Source organism: Kickxella alabastrina (assembly GCF_025024165.1).
Source record: "Kickxella alabastrina strain RSA 675 chromosome Unknown BX661scaffold_15, whole genome shotgun sequence".
NCBI lineage: Eukaryota > Fungi > Kickxellomycota > Kickxellomycetes > Kickxellales > Kickxellaceae > Kickxella > Kickxella alabastrina.
Window position 1 is genome coordinate 551 of NW_026251486.1, and position 18475 is coordinate 19025.

Genomic DNA, 18475 nt, shown 5'->3' on the forward strand with positions numbered 1-18475 from the left:
GGCGCCGGGCCATGTCGGCAAGGGACGCGGCCTGCTCCTTGTTGACGCGCTCGGCGTCCTGGGAGCGCATGTCCGCCTTTTCCAGGTCGTGTTTCAGGTTCTCGATCTCGGTGCGCAGCAGAAAGTCAGTGCGGCCGGACTTGTCCGCCCTGGCCATGGACTTTTCAAGGTCTTCCATGCGCATCTTGAGCTCCTCGTTGAGGACCAGCATCTCCTCGTACTTGTCCCGGACAACCTTGTGTTCGATGTTGAGGTCCTGGGCGGATCTCTCCAGCTCGTCCTTTTCGGCGTAAGACTTTAGCAGCTCGGCCTGCAGGCGAGAGACGGGGTCGACGCCATCGTTGTCGCGGTGGACATCCATCATGTCGACGTCCTGGGAGTCGAGCTCGGCGTCGGGCTCGGCACTCCCGAGCTGGGCAAGAACAGACTCGATGGAGACCATCAGACAACGCTGGTCGTCCTCTCCGAGCGACATGATTTTGCCTATGTAGACCTGGTTGCGCTCGCACTGGACGGCCAGAGTGAGGATCAGGTGGCAGAGCTTGAGCAGCTCCTCGGGGTCTTCGTTTTTGGCGATGGCGGAGAGGTTTGGCTCGTCCAGATTTGAGGCAGGGTAGCCGAGAACGTCCTCGTAGTACTGGGTGACGAGCTTGTACAGTTTTTTGAGATTGTTCATCTTCAGGACCCAGTTGTCACCGATATCGGCCGATCGTATGGATTTGAACCATTGGCGGTCACTACAGCATTGAATTGAGCAAGCGGGTGGGGGAAGCACATGTGAGAATATCAGGGGGGGTATGGTTTCGTCTTTGTTTGTTTGTTCATACAAATTCAAAAATGCCCAAACAAACAAGCGGAGAACATGGTTTGGCTTGGTTTGGCTGTGGGGCTTACATTTCTGCGCAAATTTCAAAGAGGGCGATTCCATCTGTCAGGTCGCTGAGTTGGGTGACGGGTTTGCTCAGGGCATTAAATGTGCCAACCTACAATTACAAATTTGCTTGGTTAATGGTTTTGGCATTGAGGATTTAGACTGCGGTGTTGCAGCGTTGCAGTGTTGCAGTGTTTCGTGATACGTACCCAGTGGACAAAGCCGTCGGCAATATCCTCTTGGCTCATATGAATTTAAGAGCGACGACGACGGCGGCAGCAGCGGCGTGTGGTGGTGAGTGTTGAATGTTGAGTGCGGTGGTTTGGAATTGAAAAAGACGAAAAGGCAAAATAAGGGAGGAGAGGTAAGTAAGGGTTGGCTGAGATTACAAAAAATAAATAACAAAAGAAAGGAATGCAGGGTGCAAAGAAAAGAAGAAAAAAAAAAAACAGAAAAAGAGTTTGAAATTTGAGAGCGGGTAAATTGCACGGCGCAGAAGAAAGAAAAAATGAATGAAATACTATCGAAACAGGGAGAGGAGCACAGCTTGAAAATTTGTTATTTTCTATTTTCTACAGCAGTAAAATGGCGGGGAGAGAGGGGTAAAAAAAAATCATTGCAGGCTGCTTGCTTGTTTTCACTTTCACCTTACTATCATTTATATTTTATATATTATATTATATCTATACTCGAAAATAAACAACGGCAAAATTCATACTTTCCCTTGGAAGTGACGGAAGCGCCTTCTTAATTTAGCTACCGCAAACCTCAAAAATTACTGCCAAACACTTGCATATAAACACACACATATATATAGGCAGGCTGTATGCTCGTCGCACATGGAATCTCAAGAGACAGACGTTCTGGCGCAGCAGCCAGGCAACTACCAGATCCGGGAGCGGTCGGCACAGGGGCTGTTTTCAGTGCGCGGGCTGGGGCAGCGCACGCATGTGGACCAGATGTACCTCAACGGGCTCAGCACGGTGGTGCCGTTCTGGATCAGCAACGACAGCGGGCGGCAGCTGGATGTTGTGGTTGACGTCACCAGCGGCGGTGCAGGGTCGATCTGGGTGCAGCAACAGAACGCAAACTGGAGCGCAGTATCGGCGCAGCAGCGGGCATCATACGTCTCGTGCGAGCTGGCGGACGGCACAGGTGAGCTGCGTGTGGTGTGCAGCCCGGCGGCGCAGCGCGAGTTCAGCGAGGTGCTGAACCTGATGCACGATGGGCAGCAGATGATGTTGGCGCTGGCGGCAGGCCAGACGGCCGAGGCTGTGCTGGTTCTGTGCGCAGCCGATGATGCGGGGGCGGCAGTGGGGGCAGCGGCAGCAGCCTCGGAGAGTGCCAGGGCCGACGAGGGGGCGCGTACGCACGGGTTCGTTGAATGCAGTGGGCTGGTGAGCGTGCGCGCGGCAGGCGATGGTCTCGAAGCGCACGTGCGCGGCAGCTTCTGCCAGTCGGTGCTGGAGATGGAGCCGGCCACGTCGCGGGTGTACCTGGACGACTGCGTGGTCGGGCGCGTGTACGAGCGCGTGTTGCAGGTGCGCAACGCGTCGGCGATTGCGCTTGAGTGGTCCGTGGCCGTGGTTGAGACGACGGACGCGGCGGCGCTGGGCACGGCGCTGCAGGTGCAGGGCCAGGGCCAGGGCCAGGGCCAGGGCCAGGGCCAGGGGGCTGACGGTGAAATGGCTTGGCCCGCCGTGCCCATTGGCGGCACTCTGGGCGCCGGCTGCTGCGTGCCGATCGTCGTGCGGTACACGCCGCAGGCCGTGGGCGAGTTCCTGTGCCGCTTTGCGTTTTTGAACGCCAACGACGCGCGCAGCACGCGGCACTGGGTGTTCCGCGCGCGCGCCAGCCAGCGCGCCACGCCCCGGCGCGTCGAGCTGCTAAGCGCCGGCGACATCGACTTTGGCGAGTGCACGAGCGGCGTATGGTACCGGCGCGACGTGTCGCTCAAGAACGTCGGCGACGCGCCGGTGACGGTGCGGTTCCGCGTCGAGGGCAACGTGGGCGGGCTGTCCGTGCGCGTGCGCGACGGGGCGGCTGCGGTTGAGGTTTCGGCGGGTGAGGCGTCGGCGGGCGAGGCATCGGCAGGTGAGGGCTCGACAGCGGCGGCCGGCGCGGCCGGGTCTGACGCCGACGCCGACGCCGACGAGTCTGCGTCGGCGGGCAGCGAGGCGGCCGGCAGCGGGCGGCGCGCTTCGGTGCAAACACAGGCCCAAAGCCAGGCGCCGAGCCAGGCGCAGAGCCACTCGGCCGCGCTGCTGGACGAGGTGTCGATCAAGCCTGGCGCGGTGCGCACGGTGGCGCTGTCGCTGATGGGCGGCGGCGCGGGCGGCGCGGCCGGGCAGTTCGTGCGGCAGTCGTTCACGCTGTTCTGCGAGTGCACAGCGGGCGGTGCGCAGGCCGAGCGGCTGTCGCTGCCGTGCGCCGTGGCCATGTGCACGCCGGTCGTGCGCGTGACGCCCGGCGTGCTGGACTTTGGCGCGGTCGACGTCGGCACGCTGCAGTCGCTGTACCTGACGGTCGAGAACCCGTCGCCGGTGGCCGCGACGGTCGTGTGCGCGGTGGACTCCAAGGTCATCAACTGCACGCGCGCGCCGATCGTCGTGGCGCCGCGCCAGAGCGTGCGCGTGCGCGTCGACATCTACCCGCGGCGCGTCAACGCGCGGTACCGCAAGCAGATCATCGTGCGCAACGTGCACAGCCGCGCCAACGACAGCGTCGTCGACGTGCGCAGCGAGCACGTCGACCAGCGGCGCATGGCGTTCCACAACGTGTTCTACCGCACGCTGGTCGACGGCTGCGAGCAGAACTTCGTCGACTTTGGCGCCGTGCCGCTGCGCGCGCGCGCCGTGCGCCGCATTGCGCTGGCCAACCTGTGCGCGTGCCCGGTGGCGCTGGAGCTGGCGCCCAGCGACGCGCGCAGCATCACCGCCTACACGCCTGTGCGGCTGGACGACGCGGCCGCCGCGCGCGCAGTTGCGCAGCGCCTGCCGCAGCTGGAGCGCCAGGCCGAGATGCACAGCACGCTGGAGCGCTTCCGCGAGCGCCAGCCGCCCAGGCAGGACGACGCCGACGAGGGCGCGCGCCGCCTGCACTCGCTGGCGCCCGACATGTTCGTCGACAAGGCCGTCGAGCGCCGCCACGTGTGCCTGGTGCCGTTTGCGCGTGCCGCTGCGCCCAAGTCGCCCGTCGGCTACCTCGACGCCGCCGTGGCACAGGGCCCCGTGGCGGCGCGCCCGCGGCCAGCCGCAGCAGCCGTGGTGCGCATCCGCGACGGGCTGCCGCCTGCTGCGGCGGGGCCTGCCCCCAAGCCAGGCTCCGCCGAGCCCTCCGTCGCCGCCACCATCGCGCGCGCGCACCGCATCCTTGACGAGATCACGCAGCACCTGGACATGGTGCCGCAGACGCTATTCGCGTCGGCCGGCGCCGAGGACGAGTACGTGCGGCGCCAGGTCGACCTGCGCAACTACGTCGGGCTGCTGGTCGAGGCCGGCTTCCTGCGGCCAGCCGCGCGGCTAACCCTGCCGGCGGCGGCCAAGGTGCCGGTGGTCGTCATGCTGTGCCCGGACGCGGCGCCCGACGACAGCGCGCTGCGGCTCGACGCCAACCTGTACTTCACGCTGGTCAACCGCCCGGCCAGCCTGCTGCCGTTCACCAGCGCGCGCGCGGCGGCGCCGCCGGCCGGCGCGATCGCCAGCCTGGGCTCATCGTACCAGCTGCCGGTGCGGCGCTTCCTGCTCCAGGCGTCGCTGCGGCGCTCGGAGCTGGAGATCGGCCAGAAGAGCATCAACGTCGGCAACATGCAGGTCGACGAGGCCTGCAGCAAGTACCTGGTGATCCAGAACCGCGCCGAGGACGCGCTGATGTACGCCATCCGCAAGACCGGGTCGATAGCGTCGGGCGACATCCGCTTCGTCGACAGCAACCGCTACGGCGTCGTGCGCGCCTTCGACAGCCGCAAGATCGGCTTTGTGTTCAGCCCGTCGCTGACCGGCGTCTACAACGAGCAGATCTCCATCGCCAACGTGGTCGACCCGCAGGGCGCGCGCACCGCGACGCTCAAGGCCGTGGTGCGCCGCCCCACAAAGTTCTACATCAAGACACTGGGGCTGCGCTTTGCACCGCAGCCGTGCGCCGAGCCCGGCCGCCGCAGCAGCGACCTGCAGCTGCTGGTCGTCAAGAACATGACCGCCAAGACGCGCCGCCTCGTCGTGCGCCCGCTGCTGCCCGACGAGCCTGGCGCGCTGGCCCGCCGCCAGGCTGCGGCTTTGTGCTGGACGCCGTGTTCCCGGCCGATGTGGCCGTTGCGCACGGCGCCGCGCCGCGGGTGCTGGACCGCGAGACCGAGGAGAAGATCGAGGCGCTGGAGCAGAAGGTCAAGATCGCCGAGCGCAAGAACCGCCCCGAGAAGGTCGACAAGTACCGCGCCAAGCTGGCGAAGCTGCGCGGCCCCGGCGCCGAGCCTGCGGCCGGTGCCGGGCCGGGCCGGGGCTGTGGCCGGCGCCAATGCCGCGCCCGCCGCCGGCCTCATCGAGCGGCTGGCCGGCGACTCGCGGCTGATCGTCACGCTGCCGCCCGACGGCGACGCGAGCATCCCGGTGGCCGTGGTGCCGCGCGCCGTCGGGCCCGCGCCTGCGCGCAGGCCTGGCGCCGGGCCGGTGAGCGGCCAGTTTGTCGTGCACGAGGAGAAGGACACGGACAACGCCAAGGTGGTGACGGTGACGGCCGAGCTGGTCGAAGAGGATTGCGCGGGCGATAGAATGGGCGATTGAGCAGGTGATTAAATAGGCGATTGGATAGGTGATGGATGTGACAACAGATTAATTAAAATAATAAATTAAGCCTAAAACCGAGAGCTGCTTTGGGATATCCACTGCCCCGGCAGCCTTCTGCTACCTCGGGCCCTCTCTCGCTCGCCCTCGCCCTCGCCCTCGCTCCCCCCCCGCTCCCTCTCGCCCTCACTGCGCCGCCTGCACCGCGCTCGCGTCCACAAACGTGATCCGCGTGCGCGTCAGGTTCACCTGCAGAACGTTGATGTCCTCGTACTGCGTGACGCAGCGGCTGAGGTCGGCCTCCGAGTAGCCGGCGTCGCGCACGCGGTCGAGCACGTCGCCGTACGCCAGCTGCAGCAGCTGCAGGCTGCCGCTGGCCACCGCGGCCGTGCGCGCCAGCCGCACCATCAGGGCGAAGATGGCCGACACCGCGTCCGCCCGCGCCGCGCCGCGCTCACCGAACAGCCCGTGCTGCCCGCCCGCCGGCTGCGCGTCCAGCGTCACGTGCGCCGCGTCCATCAGGCGCAGGCCCTCGTCGACGTCCTCGGTGGCCACGGCCACGGCGCCGCGCACGCGCGCGTGGGCCTGCGCCAGGCGCAGGATGGCCAGCAGCGTGCGCGGCGTGGTGTTGCCGATGTTGGAGCGTGCCGAGGCCGGGCCCGAGGCGCGGGGCCCGCCGCTGGGCCCGCCGCTCGCCCGCGCCTGCAGCCCCGCCTTGTACTGCTGCCGCAGCTGCACGTACGCGCCCACCACGTAGTCGGCCACTGCGCGCGGCAGCACCGGGTCGCGCGCGCGCGCGGCGGCCACAAAGTGGCGCAGCAGATCAACGCTGATCTCGCTGCCCTCGCGTGGCGGGTGGCGGCCGTGCGCGTGCACGTACGCCACGTGGCGCGCCAGCTGCAGGTCGTCGTCGTGGCTGGGGCGGTCCAGCATCAGGAACAGCACGTCGAAGCGGCTGAGCAGCGCGGCCGGCAGGTTGATGTTCTCCTCGGGCGTCATGCGCGGGTTGTAGCGGCTGCGCGCCGGGTTGGCGGCCGCCAGGATCGACGTGCGCGCGTTGAGCGTCGTCGTGATGCCGGCCTTGGAGATCGAGATCGTCTGCTGCTCCATGACCTCGTGGATGGCCGTGCGGTCGCCCTCGTCCATCTTGTCGAACTCGTCGATGGCGCAAATGCCGTTGTCGGCCAGCACCAGCGCGCCGCCCTCCAGCACCATCTCGCCGCTGACAGCATCGCGCATGACGGCCGCCGTCAGCCCCACGCCCGACGACCCGCGGCCCGTCGTGTACACGCCGCGCGGCGCCGCCTTGGCCACGAAGCGCAGCAGCTGCGACTTGGCCACGCCCGGGTCGCCCATAAGGCACACGTTGATGTCGCCGCGGATGGCCATGCCGTCGCGCGTGCGCTTGGCCGGCGCGCCCACCAGCAGCAGCAGCAGTGCCTTCTTGACGTCGTCGTGCCCGAAGATCTCGGGCGCCACGGCGCGCGCCACGCGGCCGTACGCGTCGGCGTCGCGGCTCAGCTCGGCCAGCTGCATGTACAGCTCGGGCGTCAGCTCGCGCGCCAGCTGGTCGTAGCGGCGCTTGAGCGGCCGCACGTCGTGCGCCTCGACCAGCGTGTCGGCGAGCAGCCCGGCGCGCAGCGCACGGAAGCCCGTGTACGGCTGCGGCAGGAAGACACCGGCAATGTGCGCAACGTCGCCGGGGTTGAGCCGGCGCACGGCGCCCTCGTAGCAGTGCACCGTCAGCGTGCGCGGGATGTCGCCCATCGGCACCTGGTCGGTCATCTCCTGCACCTTGACCTCCTGGAACCGCAGGAACCGCGACCCGCGCGTCTGCCGGTGCAGCTTGCCGCGCGAGCGGTTGGCCGCGCACCGCGCACTCTGGCACTGCGCCAGCGGCGTGAACTGCCGCGTCTTGACCTCCTGGAACACTCGCACCCGCATGCGTCGCACAGGTACGCTGCCACCACCATCGCCGGCCGCACGTCCGACACGCGCGTCACGATGCCGCGCACCGTCACCAGCTGCCCGATCTGCCGCGCGCCGACGTCACGCACCGCCAGCACCGGCGCTGCCACGCGCGCCACGAACCGCACCGTGTACCGCCGCGTCAGCACCGCCGGGAACGACTCGGCTGCACCGGTGCCGCCGCCCTGCTCGCTGCCTGCGCCCGCTGCTAGCGCCTCGCGGTCGCGCCTGTCGCGGTCGCGCCGCGCTTGGAAGATCACGTCCAGTACGTCGGCGTCCGCGTCCTGCATGGCGCTGGTGGCCGCCTCGGGCATCAGCGCATCGATCGCGCGGCTAAACAGCTCCACGTAGCACTTGGCGTTGTGCTCGATGCGAAATGCCAGCGACGACGCAAACGTGAATGCCGGGTGTGCCCCGCTGCTCTGCACCTCGAACGCCCGCACGTCGTCCAGCCGGATTGCCACTGCGTCCGCTGCGCGGTCCGCCACCAGCTGCAGTGCGTCCATGTACGTGTGCCTGGGCTCTGCTGGCTCAAGCTCCGTGTCCATCTCTGCATCCATCTTCTTTGCGCCGGCGTCGACAAACTTTTCGAGGAACTGTGAGATCTTGCCCACCTCGCTGTCGTAGTCGACGACTGACCGGATAGCCGACAATGCGCTCATGCTTGTGACTGACTGTCTTTAATGTAATCCTTGTTGTGGGATAGATATACCGCCTGCTTGGTGCTTGGCTGCTTGGCTGCTTGCTTGGCTGCTTGCTCGCTTGGTTGCTTGGTTGCTTGCTCGCTTGGTTGCTTGCTGTTGAAAGGCGCTGGCTGAATATCGGCTTTCGAATATTGCAATTATTGTCACCACAAACGCAATGCACTGAATTAAGGAATCGAAAAATGAAAGAACAAGAAACTAGAAAAAAGACAAAGTAAAAAAAACAATTAAGGTGGGAGGGAAGAGAAAACGGTTGAAACAGCTAAAGAAAAAAGTGTTATTATTGTTGTTTACCATCCATCCACTCATGCACAAGAAAAACTCTCGCGTTTACTCCAAGCCTTGTTTTATTTTTCTGTTTACGATAAAAAATTTTAAAGCATGTATGCGTGTTCAACTGCCCGCCTTCGAAACACTGCAAAATGCCAATACTAAAATTAAAAAGTGACTCGCATCACCATATATATTTACCATATAATATTAACGCAAACCCCGCGCACTCCATCAGTGGCCCTGTATGCGCAGCGCCAGCCCCGCCCGGCCCAGCCACTCGCGCCCGACCTGCCGCACAAAGCTTGCCACGTCGAGCGGATTCGACGACGCGCCCACCGGGTACGCGACCGACGGCCAGTTCTCGGTGTACAGATCCGAACGCACCTCAAACGCGCCCAACCGCCCGCTGCTTTCCTGACACCGCTGCCAGAGCTGCGGCAGCTGCTGCGAGATCGTGGCTGCGCCCAGCAGCCGGCAGCTCCACTGATCGTATGCATCCATCTCGCTAAAGTACTGCGACGCGTCGCCAACCGCTTTGCTGACGCCGTCAGCGTCCTGCGCCTCCCGTGCCAGCTCGAACGATATCGACGTCAGCTGGTAGTACACGCACGCCGAGATCATCGCCGCGCACCCGCGAATAATGAGGAAATTTTGGCTGTCGCACTTCTTGTACACGTACTCGCAGATGTTCCGCATCGTCAGTAGGTTCTTGAGCGTGTCCGCCGACGAGGTGAACGCCCGCCGGATCCAAAAGTCCTCCATGCCGCATGTCAGGGCCTCGAGGTAGTACACGACCTCCAGCGCCACCTTGCCCCCGACCGTCCGCTCAGCATCGCCAATGTGCTTGAGCAGCCGCATGCTGTCTTCGAGCTGCCGCGACTGCTTCCGCAAGCTGTCGATCTGCGACGTCGACAGCCCTGCCGTAATGTTGCTAAATCTGCTGGCTGCCAGCATCGGCATAGGCATAGGCATAGGCATCGGCATCGGCATCGGCATCGGCATCGGCATCGACGCCGACACTGGTGGCAGATGTTGTGCTGTTATCGACGTGGGCGTAGCTAAAGACTGCAGCACCCCTTGCTGCGACTGCGACTGCGACTGCGACTGCGACTGGGACTGCGATTGCCGCAAAACCGACCGCGATCTGGATCGTGACGGTGAGGGCCGCGCCGCACGAGGCTCGCGCTCCAGCATGCCCTTCGCTCTGCTCCTGTCGTCACGACTCGACCGTCTCTCCACTTCCCGAGCTGGCGGAGACCGTGCCTGCACTGGGAGCGTGGTTGGAGACACTGGGCGAGGCTCAGGTGATGGCAGAGCTTCTACTGCTGTTGCTAGCCGCCGCAGCTCCCTGCTGTTTACTGAGGCAGCAGACTTGCGAGCTAACTTTGCCTTCTGGGTGCTTGCCGACTCCTCCCCATCGACCACAATCCCTGCTTCGTCTGCCCTCCGCTTGGGCGAAGACCCAGTGGGAGTGACATCGGCATCACTGACCCGGGACTTCTTTGGAATCCGGATCTGGAAAATGACACTTGACGATGGCCTCTTCCTAGACTGCTCAAAGTCGGCCCTGGACTCTCCTTTAAGCACCGTAGGATCGTGCCCTCCGTCGCTGTCGCTTGCATAACTTTTTTTGGCGTCGCCAGCCAACTCGTATTTCCTGCTGCGTCGGTCGTCCGCGCCAGAAACAGAAATGTTAACATTGCTCTTGGTGGCGAGACCACGGCTCAGCCTGCTGCCTTCCTGGGCTTCGCCGCCCGCAGCTGCGGCAGCATCACTGACCCTTCTTCTAAACACCGCCTCGGCCCTGCTCCTGGGTGCTGGCTCAGCCTTTGTCCTTGGCGCTGGATCAGCCTTTGTCCTCGATGATGGTTCGACCTTGCCCCTGGGTTCCAAATCGGCCCTGCTCCTAGGTGCTAGTTCGGCCCTGCTCCTGGCTACTGGTTCGGCCCTGCTCTTGGCTGCCGGCACTGCCGCAGCCTCAGTCTTGCTCCTAGCTGTTGCTGCTGCCGTCACCTCAGAATTGCTAATGGCATCCGCCTCAACCCTCCTCATGGTCGCTGCCTCAGCCTTTCTCTTGGTCACAGCTTCTGCCTCGGCCTTGACTACCGCCGACGCCGCTGCTGCCTCCGCCTTGACTCTAGCAGCTGCTTCAAACCTCCTCTTGGCTACTGCACCAGCCTTTCTTTTAACTGCAGCCTCAGCCTCGGCATCTGCTTCGGCCTTTGCCTTAGCTCTGGTAGCTGCCTTTGCCTTTTGCTCTGCCGCTGCCTCTGCTGCCGCCTTGGCCTTCGTCGCTGCCACCGCTTCGGCCTTTGCTTTGGCTCTTTGCTGCTTGCGCTGCTCTGCGCGTGCCCTCATCTTGGTCAGGGCCGAGTAGCGTGCCATCAGTATCTCAACGTCTGGAAGCACGAGTTTCTGATTATCGGCCAACGAGCAGTCCCAGCCGTTGGCGCGGCTCTGGGACTGCGGCATGACTACAGTCTTTTGATAATTATAAATAGGCACTGGCTCTGCTGACGATGCTGTTGTTGTTGCTGTCGCTAGCGATGATAGTGGTGGTGCAAGGGTGCTGGTGGCGCGCACTGTATGTGGCGCTACCGATGGGCTCTTTTCTATGTAGCTCAGCAGGTGGTCGAGGGTGGACTCGCTATCGAGCTGCCCGCTATGAGGAATGTGTGCAGCGGCCGATGATGCTGCACTACCACCGCTTACTACTGCTACATTTGCTGCAGCTACTGCGTGGGGTGGCAGCCGACCTCCACGAGAAATATCGTGTGCGCTCTTCACCGCCCGTAGCGTCTGCTGCTGAGGCTGTGATGAGCTGCTGTGCGCAGGCGAAACGTCGAGATTGACATGGGCCCTTCCCGCGGACCCTGATGTAACCCTATTGGACTGATGCTGTTGCTGCTGCTGGGTGTTGCTGCTGCCGCTAAAGTTCGCCTTGTGCAGGCCCAAAAACGTATATCCTTCCGTTATTTTGCACTCTGGATCCTGTCCATAATGCTGCCTAAATCTGTCCATGCCAGCGGCAAAAGCAGGGCTATTCAAAAAGCCAAAGTGTCTGGAGCCGGGTGCCATGCCCGTAGTGGGCGTCTTCGATGAAGGTGCAGAAGGAACTGCGTCTGTTGTAGGGCTGTTCATTGCAATGTTGACAACGCCAAAGAATAAAAGAATATGAGCAAAATTCTTGAAAAAGAAAAAGAAAAAACCAACTTGATATAGGACTGCCGGCCAAGTGGGCTGGTGTGAGGTGTGAGAGTGTGTCCTGTAGATGCTGCAGCTTAGATAATAAGTATAAGTATGCAGTGTGCGAGACCAAATGTGCGAATTGTAAATAGAAATAAATAGATTGTGCTAGTTTCAAAAGCTTAGAGTTGACAGCCCGTGTTTAAAGTCTGCGCAGTTGATGGCGGGTGGATGAGTGGATGGTATTAAAGAAGTGAGAGAGGGGTTATAACTATGTTAAGAGTAATGTGGGTGGAGAAGAGCGAGAAGTAAAGAAAGTATGCAAAGTATATAAAGCGAGTGCTTTCACCTGTGACGCTATGCCAAAAAGAAAATTTATGAAACACACAAAGAAAAGAGAAAAGGAAGACCAACATTCCCCCTTTAAGCCGAGATGTACTTGGCAGCGCGGCAATAATGAGTGGCGCAACGCAAAAAAAACGCACACATATGGGCGTGAAGCGCTCCTGATCTTCACTGATGAAAACAATAAGCTGGGTCACACATGTGCTCGTATATAGCTTGTTGAGTTACAAGCCCCATCCAAGACTAACTGACATGCTGCTCACAAGGTGACATGTCATTGTGATCCTATGCGAACATACAACATTTCCCGCGTTCCGATGCACAGATTAACCCATTCCACATTAAAAGGAAGGGGAAGGTGGGGAGGATCTGGTATTTGGATTTGGTATTTGGTATTTGGATTTGATATTGGCATCCGATGCCTAAGATGTCTCGACGCAATAGGCGCCCATTGCGTTCCAGGTTCAAACACAGGCCCCACTCTCTCGTCTGAGAATTAAAACAACAAAACAAAATTATCAAATTTTCTTATACATCCAAAACTTAACGGAAAAAACTCGATTTTATTTTCCTGTCCAAACGTGTTAAAAAACACAGACAGACTATGCACAACAGGGCACACGCGCACTCAATTTAGAAGAGGGAGGCAATGTTTCCGGGCATCTCGTCGATCTGGGTGTTGTAGTACTGCTCAATCTCCTGCATGACGGGAACATCCTCAGCCGTGACAAAGTTGATCGCGATACCCTTGCGACCGAAACGACCACCACGACCGATGCGGTGGATGTAGTTCTCGCGGTTGGTGGGCAGATCGTAATTGATAACAAGCGACACCTGCTGCACGTCAATACCACGGGCAAGCAGATCGGTGGTGATCAGAATGCGCGAGGAGCCCGAGCGGAACTCCTTCATGATGGTTTCGCGCTGGCCCTGCTCCATGTCACCGTGCATGGCCGAGACAGTGAAGGCGGCCTGGCGCAGCTTCTCGGTCAGGAAGTCAACCTTTCTGCGGGTGTTGCAGAAAATGACGGCCTGCGTGATGCTGACAGTCTCGTACAGATCGGCAAGGGTGTCGTACTTGAAATCCTCGCGCTCGACCGAGATGTAGAACTGCTTGATACCCTCAAGGGTCAGCTCATCGCGCTTGACCAGGATACGGACGGGATCGCGCATGAACTGCGTGGTGACCTCAAGAACTTCCTGGGGCATGGTGGCGCTGAGCAGCACAACTTGGACCTCAGTGGGAAGCTTCAGGAAGACGTTGTGGATCTGGTCCTTGAAACCACGCGACAGCATCTCGTCAGCCTCATCGAGGGCAAAGATCCGGATCGACGAGGGGTCGAAGATCTCGCGGTTCATCATGTCGAACACGCGGCCTGGGGTGCCGACAACAATGTGGGCACCTTCGCTGAAAGCCTTCTGGTCATCGGAAATGCGGGTTCCACCGATGCAAGGGTGGACTTTGACCTTGCGGAACTCACCGAGGTTCTCCATAACCATCTTGATCTGCTGAGCCAGCTCGCGAGTGGGGGCCAGGACAAGGGCCTGGGTCTTGGGGATGCTGACGTCAATCTTCTGCAGATCGAGATCGAGAAGGTGGCGGTCTTACCGGTACCCGACTGGGCCTGGGCAATAACATCGTGGCCCTTGAGAACGGGGACAATGGCGCGCTGCTGAATGGCAGAGGGGCGCTCAAAACCGTAGGCGTAGATACCGCGCAGCAGGTTGTCGTCCAGGTTCATGTCATCAAGTTGTCAACAACCTCGTTGAAGGTAGTCTCGATATCCTTATCATTGATCTCGGTGAAAGTGCTACAGAGATATGCAGATTAATGCGTGCATTGTGCAAAGAAAGCGCGGCAATGAGGAGTATTAGCAAGCGAGTACAATAAGTAAAATAGTGCTGGGTAGACAAAGAAACGCGTGCTTAGCCGCCGTATAAAACACAGTAGTGGCGTGCAAAGTAAAAGCATACACACACTGCAAAAAATAGGCTTTGATAGCAAAGGAGAATCGCAGAAGTAGCAAAAAGCGGTACTGGAAGAGCCATTGCTGTAGCGAAAAATACGCTGGGTGTCGGGCTAAGAAAAGACGGCAAAAAAGAATAGCAAGTGTCGGTAATTACAAGCGAGAAGCGCTGCCACAACAGCTCGCCACTGTGGCACCCGGCTGCGCTTGCTGCTCGCACACATGTTTACAAGATATCAAAAACAAATAAACAAGCGAGCGCAACGACGGAGATAGGCCGCATTGCACTGCACTATACACTACACTGTAGAGCGTAGCTGTTCTGTGGCACCATGCTCACAAACGGCTGTGATCAAGGTCCAAAAAAACACACCACACGCACACACACATAGCGCAAGCGAGCGAGAGAAATGGGTGGATAAAGGAATACTTACTCGGCCATTTTCGGATTCAAACTTGGATTTTTTACTCTTTTAAGTATACGCTGGAGCTGGATTCAGACGGCTGATTGCAAATTTCGTTACCTCGGTTAAAAACAGAGAATAAAATACGAAATTGGAGAAACGAAGTGTTTAATAAACGACTAATAATAAAGAGTTTCGGTTTAGAAAAGAAAGAAGAGAGCGGAGCCGGTGAAAGCTTGAACCCTCTATCTACTACTCTCTCCGTTCGGCTGACTGCCCTCTTTCAAAGCGCTGCCATTTTGGTGCCTGCTGCCTGTTTATGCCTGTTTATGTCTGCCGTTTACAATGGATGTAGTTTGATGCCCGTGCCTTCTTTTGCCAATGGCGAGTGACTTTTGCGCAAAGCCAGGCTATGTTGTGCAAAATCCACACGCCAAACTCATCCGCCTCTGCACTAGACATTGGAATTGGCCTGCATCTCTGCCCCAACAAAAAAATCCAAGCACAAAGCTGCAACAATGTGCTGCTCCCCTCCCCCACACGCATGCTTGCACGCATGCCCTCCCTCCCCAGCAAAAAAAATAAAAATAAAAATTTTCTTTGCCAATTCAATCTCGCTGATCTTTCTGATCGCTGATTACCGATCATGTGATGCTGAACAGCGCGAGGCCAGCTCGTGCGGCGGCATTTCCTCAATCCTGTGCCGCGACTGCGCAACAGCAAGCAGCGCCGCTGTGATGTGCACACAGGGAACTGCTGCGCCCTACAACACAGTAACAACACAACAAGCAGTGTTTAACAGGCATAATAGAATATATAGATGTGTGTCTACATGGTCTGCAGTCTAGAAATTCCAATGCCTAAACGAAAAGATATCCTTGTAATCTTACCATCTGGTAGCAACCGCTGCCTCTGAAACCCTGCGCCTCTGATGTCGAGCACACGCTGCAGAAGCGGCCCGGAAGAACGCAAAAGCACATGTCTTGTTCTGATAAGTCGGACCGACAAACTCTGAACAGGCTGCGCATGTCGCTGACCAGACAGGTGACGCCGCGGTCAACCAGCTGCATTGCCGACTGGGTATGCGCTTGCCCTAGCAAAATGTACACGTCCTCTAAACCAGCCACTGACCACTCTGAAAACCCGGCAGCAGCGCTCGTTGAACGTAATGCTGGTCGCTGTGGCTGCCATTTTGGTACATGTCCTTTACAATTTGCAAGAGATGCTGGTGCACAAACTCCATGCTTGTGGTTACAATGCGAATAGCAAAAAAAATAGTTGGAAAGCGGAGTAATACATGCACATTACAACGACTTTGGATAAACGGGCCAGCTGACATATGCGTGTGTAGCCATGGTGACATAAATATGTAACTATGGGCGTTGCACATTTTCTCGCTGCGCCGCAGTCGCCGTTTATTTTGTTTTTTCTTTTCGACAGGTGCCAGATAACGTTGCGATTGCAACATTTTGTGCTCCATATGCATTTGACAAATAGTTTGCTTACTTTTTATATCCGCTAATTGTATATCAAACAGTGGAAGGATTGAAATCGGTTGTATTCAGACGCCTTGCCCGCCACCGATGTGATGAGTGGTGTCGACAAGTTAATACATGTATATATTTTGATTATCACGTTAGCACAAGTCGCTCAATTCTGATATAAAGCAAATTCAAACAAGGGAACAAAGATGGCAGCCGCAACATTGAAAAATGGTGGCTGCAAACTTGAGTCTTGTTGGCAGTAAAATGCAGTAGATATAAGCCAAACAGCACACACCCAAGTATCTATAATTTGGAGCATACCTATAGCTTTGGGCATTGTTTACTTGCGCTTGGAAAGTACTGTTTACTTGCATTCCAACTCGAATATAAAAGTCACTTTTCGGCGTGCAATTTGAATATCATTATTTTGTACGAGATTCATCAATACTTTTTTTGCCAATTTTTTGTTAGTCAACAGGGCACATAGCTTGCAATTGTCCGTGCATGGCGAATAGTATGCAAACACCGAGCGTCAACCATAACCCACCAATACGAACGAGATAGACGTCAGCCCCAATCAAAATACGCCCATGGTTACTAATAACAGCCATGCCCTTGAATCCTTGTTGGCTGCAGACCGTCAGGACAAAAAATATGGTGGCATTCTTGAAAACATGCTAGAGATGTTTAAGCGGCCTGACCCCAGCAACGCGCCTAAGAACCCGTCCACTTGCTTAAGCTGACACCTCGGCAGGCATACACATTCTCCGTGGCGTTTCTCGGGTGGATGGTCGACGCCATTGACTTTTTCTGTGTGGCCATGACCACCACAGAGCTGGCCACGAGCTTTGGCAAAAAACCATCCGACATCACATCGGCAATTACAGTGACCCTTATGTTGCGCCCAATCGGAGCGCTTGTATTCGGCGTTATTGCTGACAGGTATGGCCGGCGCATCCCATTGATGGTAAATCTGTTTTTGTTACAGTGATAGAGCTCGCATCAGGATTTTCGCAAAACCTTCCGACATTCATTGGTCTGCGCGCCATATATGGCATCCTGATGGGTGGGGAGTGGGGCCTGGGAAACTCGCTGGCAATGGAGACACTTCCGGTTAAAAGTCGAGGCATATTTTCAGGCATACTCCAGCAGGGCTATGCTGTGGGCAGCCTCGTGGCTGCAATGTTTTACTTTGCAATTGTCCCGAGCCTTGGCTGGCGGGCATATACTGGATCTCAACCATACCTGCCTTTATCACAATTGCCTTGACATATTTCCTCAAAGAGACTGACGTGTGGAAGCAAGACCGCCAGGTGCAAAAAGACAGTTCAAAGCACTACTACCAGATTGCCATTGCCATGCTGAAGAGGCACTGGTTGCGCTGTATATACGCGACTGTCCTCATGGCTGCAATGAACTTTCTTTCGCACGGCAGCCAGGACCTGTACCCAACATTTCTCAAAAAGCAGCACGGATTCACACCCAAGCAGGCAACTATTGGCACGGTTGTTGGCAACATTGGCGCTATTGTCGGTGGCATGTTCTTTGGATACACATCGGAATACCTGGGCCGCCGCAGAACCATTGCCATTTGTGCGCTTTGTGGCATATGCTTTATCCCGTTGTGGATACTGCCAAGCAAGTTTGGCCAATTGCTGGTCGGTGCCTTTTTTATGCAGCTTTGTGTCCAGGGCGCCTGGGGCGTCATCCCCGTATATCTCAGCGAAATCTCGCCCGAGGGATTCCGCGCAACATTCCCTGGCTTGGCGTACCAACTGGGGAACCTGATATCGGCCAGCGCAAGCCAAATGGAGGCAACTCTGGGCGAAAAGAACCCACTTCCAGAGCTGCGCGACGGCGAAGAGGTTCCAAACTACGGTCGCATTCAGGGCATCCTAATCGGAGTCATTTTCTGTTGTGTGCTGGTGCTGGTTGTTGTTGGGCGTGAGGAGTGTGGGAAGCATTTTGGCCAGTTTGAAAAGACTAAAGACGACAACGACGACAAACTGGGCCAAGTGTTTATGTTGCGTAGGTGGCAAGCGTGCCGATCGCAAGACCAATGTAGTAACTACAACAAAACATGGTGCAGCATTACTCGCACAACTTTTACAACAATATAAAATAATTCCATCTGATCTGATATGAAATTCATCAAAGCAAAACATATTTTCGGTTCGACTCGCATTTGATGGTTATGCTATGCTGAGTCGTGGCGGTCAATCCTGCTGGGTGCATCTTTCATAATCCGCCGCGTGCGACAAAGAAAAGACATTTTTTTTATAATTTCACATCCTCTCTGCTTTTACGTTTTGCTTCTTTATTTTTTTCCATTCAATATTTGCGATTGCATTGACTTTCTTTTCCTCTTACTTTATAGCATTTTCTCTACAGGGTAAGCGCGCGAACACCAATTTAACCTAACTATCATAACACGCACATCAAACGCGCTCATTTATAAGAAGGATTCGACGTGTTCGACAAGCTTCACCACAAGT

At 57.9% G+C, this 18475-nt stretch overlaps 6 protein-coding genes across 6 annotated transcripts; 2 read left to right on the top strand and 4 right to left on the bottom strand.

The window, feature by feature from the left end:
- Nucleotides 1–418: 418 nt before the first annotated feature.
- BX661DRAFT_154419 (uncharacterized protein) lies at nucleotides 419–1465 on the bottom strand (the record flags this gene model as incomplete). The annotated part of the gene is made up of 3 exons (XM_051533258.1): nucleotides 1081–1465; nucleotides 895–983; nucleotides 419–737 (listed from the first exon to the last, which is right to left on the bottom strand). Coding segments are annotated over exons 1-3 (447 nt in total), but the record flags the coding sequence as incomplete, so codon positions are not given.
- A 245-nt stretch (nucleotides 1466–1710) lies between these two features.
- BX661DRAFT_199055 (uncharacterized protein) lies at nucleotides 1711–5649 on the top strand (the record flags this gene model as incomplete). The annotated part of the gene is made up of 3 exons (XM_051538291.1): nucleotides 1711–5088; nucleotides 5220–5296; nucleotides 5340–5649. The coding sequence occupies 3 exons, from the start codon at nucleotides 1711–1713 to the stop codon at nucleotides 5647–5649; spliced, it is 3765 nt and encodes a 1254-aa protein (XP_051390684.1).
- A 93-nt stretch (nucleotides 5650–5742) lies between these two features.
- BX661DRAFT_34507 (MCM2/3/5 family-domain-containing protein) lies at nucleotides 5743–7816 on the bottom strand. The gene is made up of 2 exons (XM_051539094.1): nucleotides 7737–7816; nucleotides 5743–7682 (listed from the first exon to the last, which is right to left on the bottom strand). Exon 2 carries the CDS (start codon nucleotides 7591–7593, stop codon nucleotides 5836–5838), a length of 1758 nt encoding a protein of 585 aa, XP_051390685.1. The 5' UTR covers nucleotides 7594–7682; nucleotides 7737–7816; the 3' UTR covers nucleotides 5743–5835.
- Nucleotides 7817–8656: 840 nt separating this feature from the next.
- On the bottom strand, nucleotides 8657–9622 carry BX661DRAFT_184104 (uncharacterized protein). Its single transcript, XM_051536399.1, has 2 exons — nucleotides 9593–9622; nucleotides 8657–9568 (listed from the first exon to the last, which is right to left on the bottom strand). Exons 1-2 carry the CDS (start codon nucleotides 9600–9602, stop codon nucleotides 8826–8828), a joined length of 753 nt encoding a protein of 250 aa, XP_051390686.1. The 5' UTR covers nucleotides 9603–9622; the 3' UTR covers nucleotides 8657–8825.
- A 3136-nt stretch (nucleotides 9623–12758) lies between these two features.
- BX661DRAFT_171733 (ATP-dependent RNA helicase eIF4A) lies at nucleotides 12759–13867 on the bottom strand (the record flags this gene model as incomplete). The annotated part of the gene is given in 2 exon segments (XM_051533730.1): nucleotides 12759–13729; nucleotides 13741–13867. 2 exon segments carry the CDS (start codon nucleotides 13865–13867, stop codon nucleotides 12759–12761), a joined length of 1098 nt encoding a protein of 365 aa, XP_051390687.1.
- A 2135-nt stretch (nucleotides 13868–16002) lies between these two features.
- On the top strand, nucleotides 16003–18008 carry BX661DRAFT_184109 (major facilitator superfamily domain-containing protein; the record flags this gene model as incomplete). The annotated part of the gene is made up of 5 exons (XM_051536400.1): nucleotides 16003–16511; nucleotides 16541–16637; nucleotides 16700–16947; nucleotides 16977–17180; nucleotides 17267–18008. Coding segments are annotated over exons 1-5 (1318 nt in total), but the record flags the coding sequence as incomplete, so codon positions are not given.
- Between the last annotated feature and the right edge of the window lie 467 nt (nucleotides 18009–18475).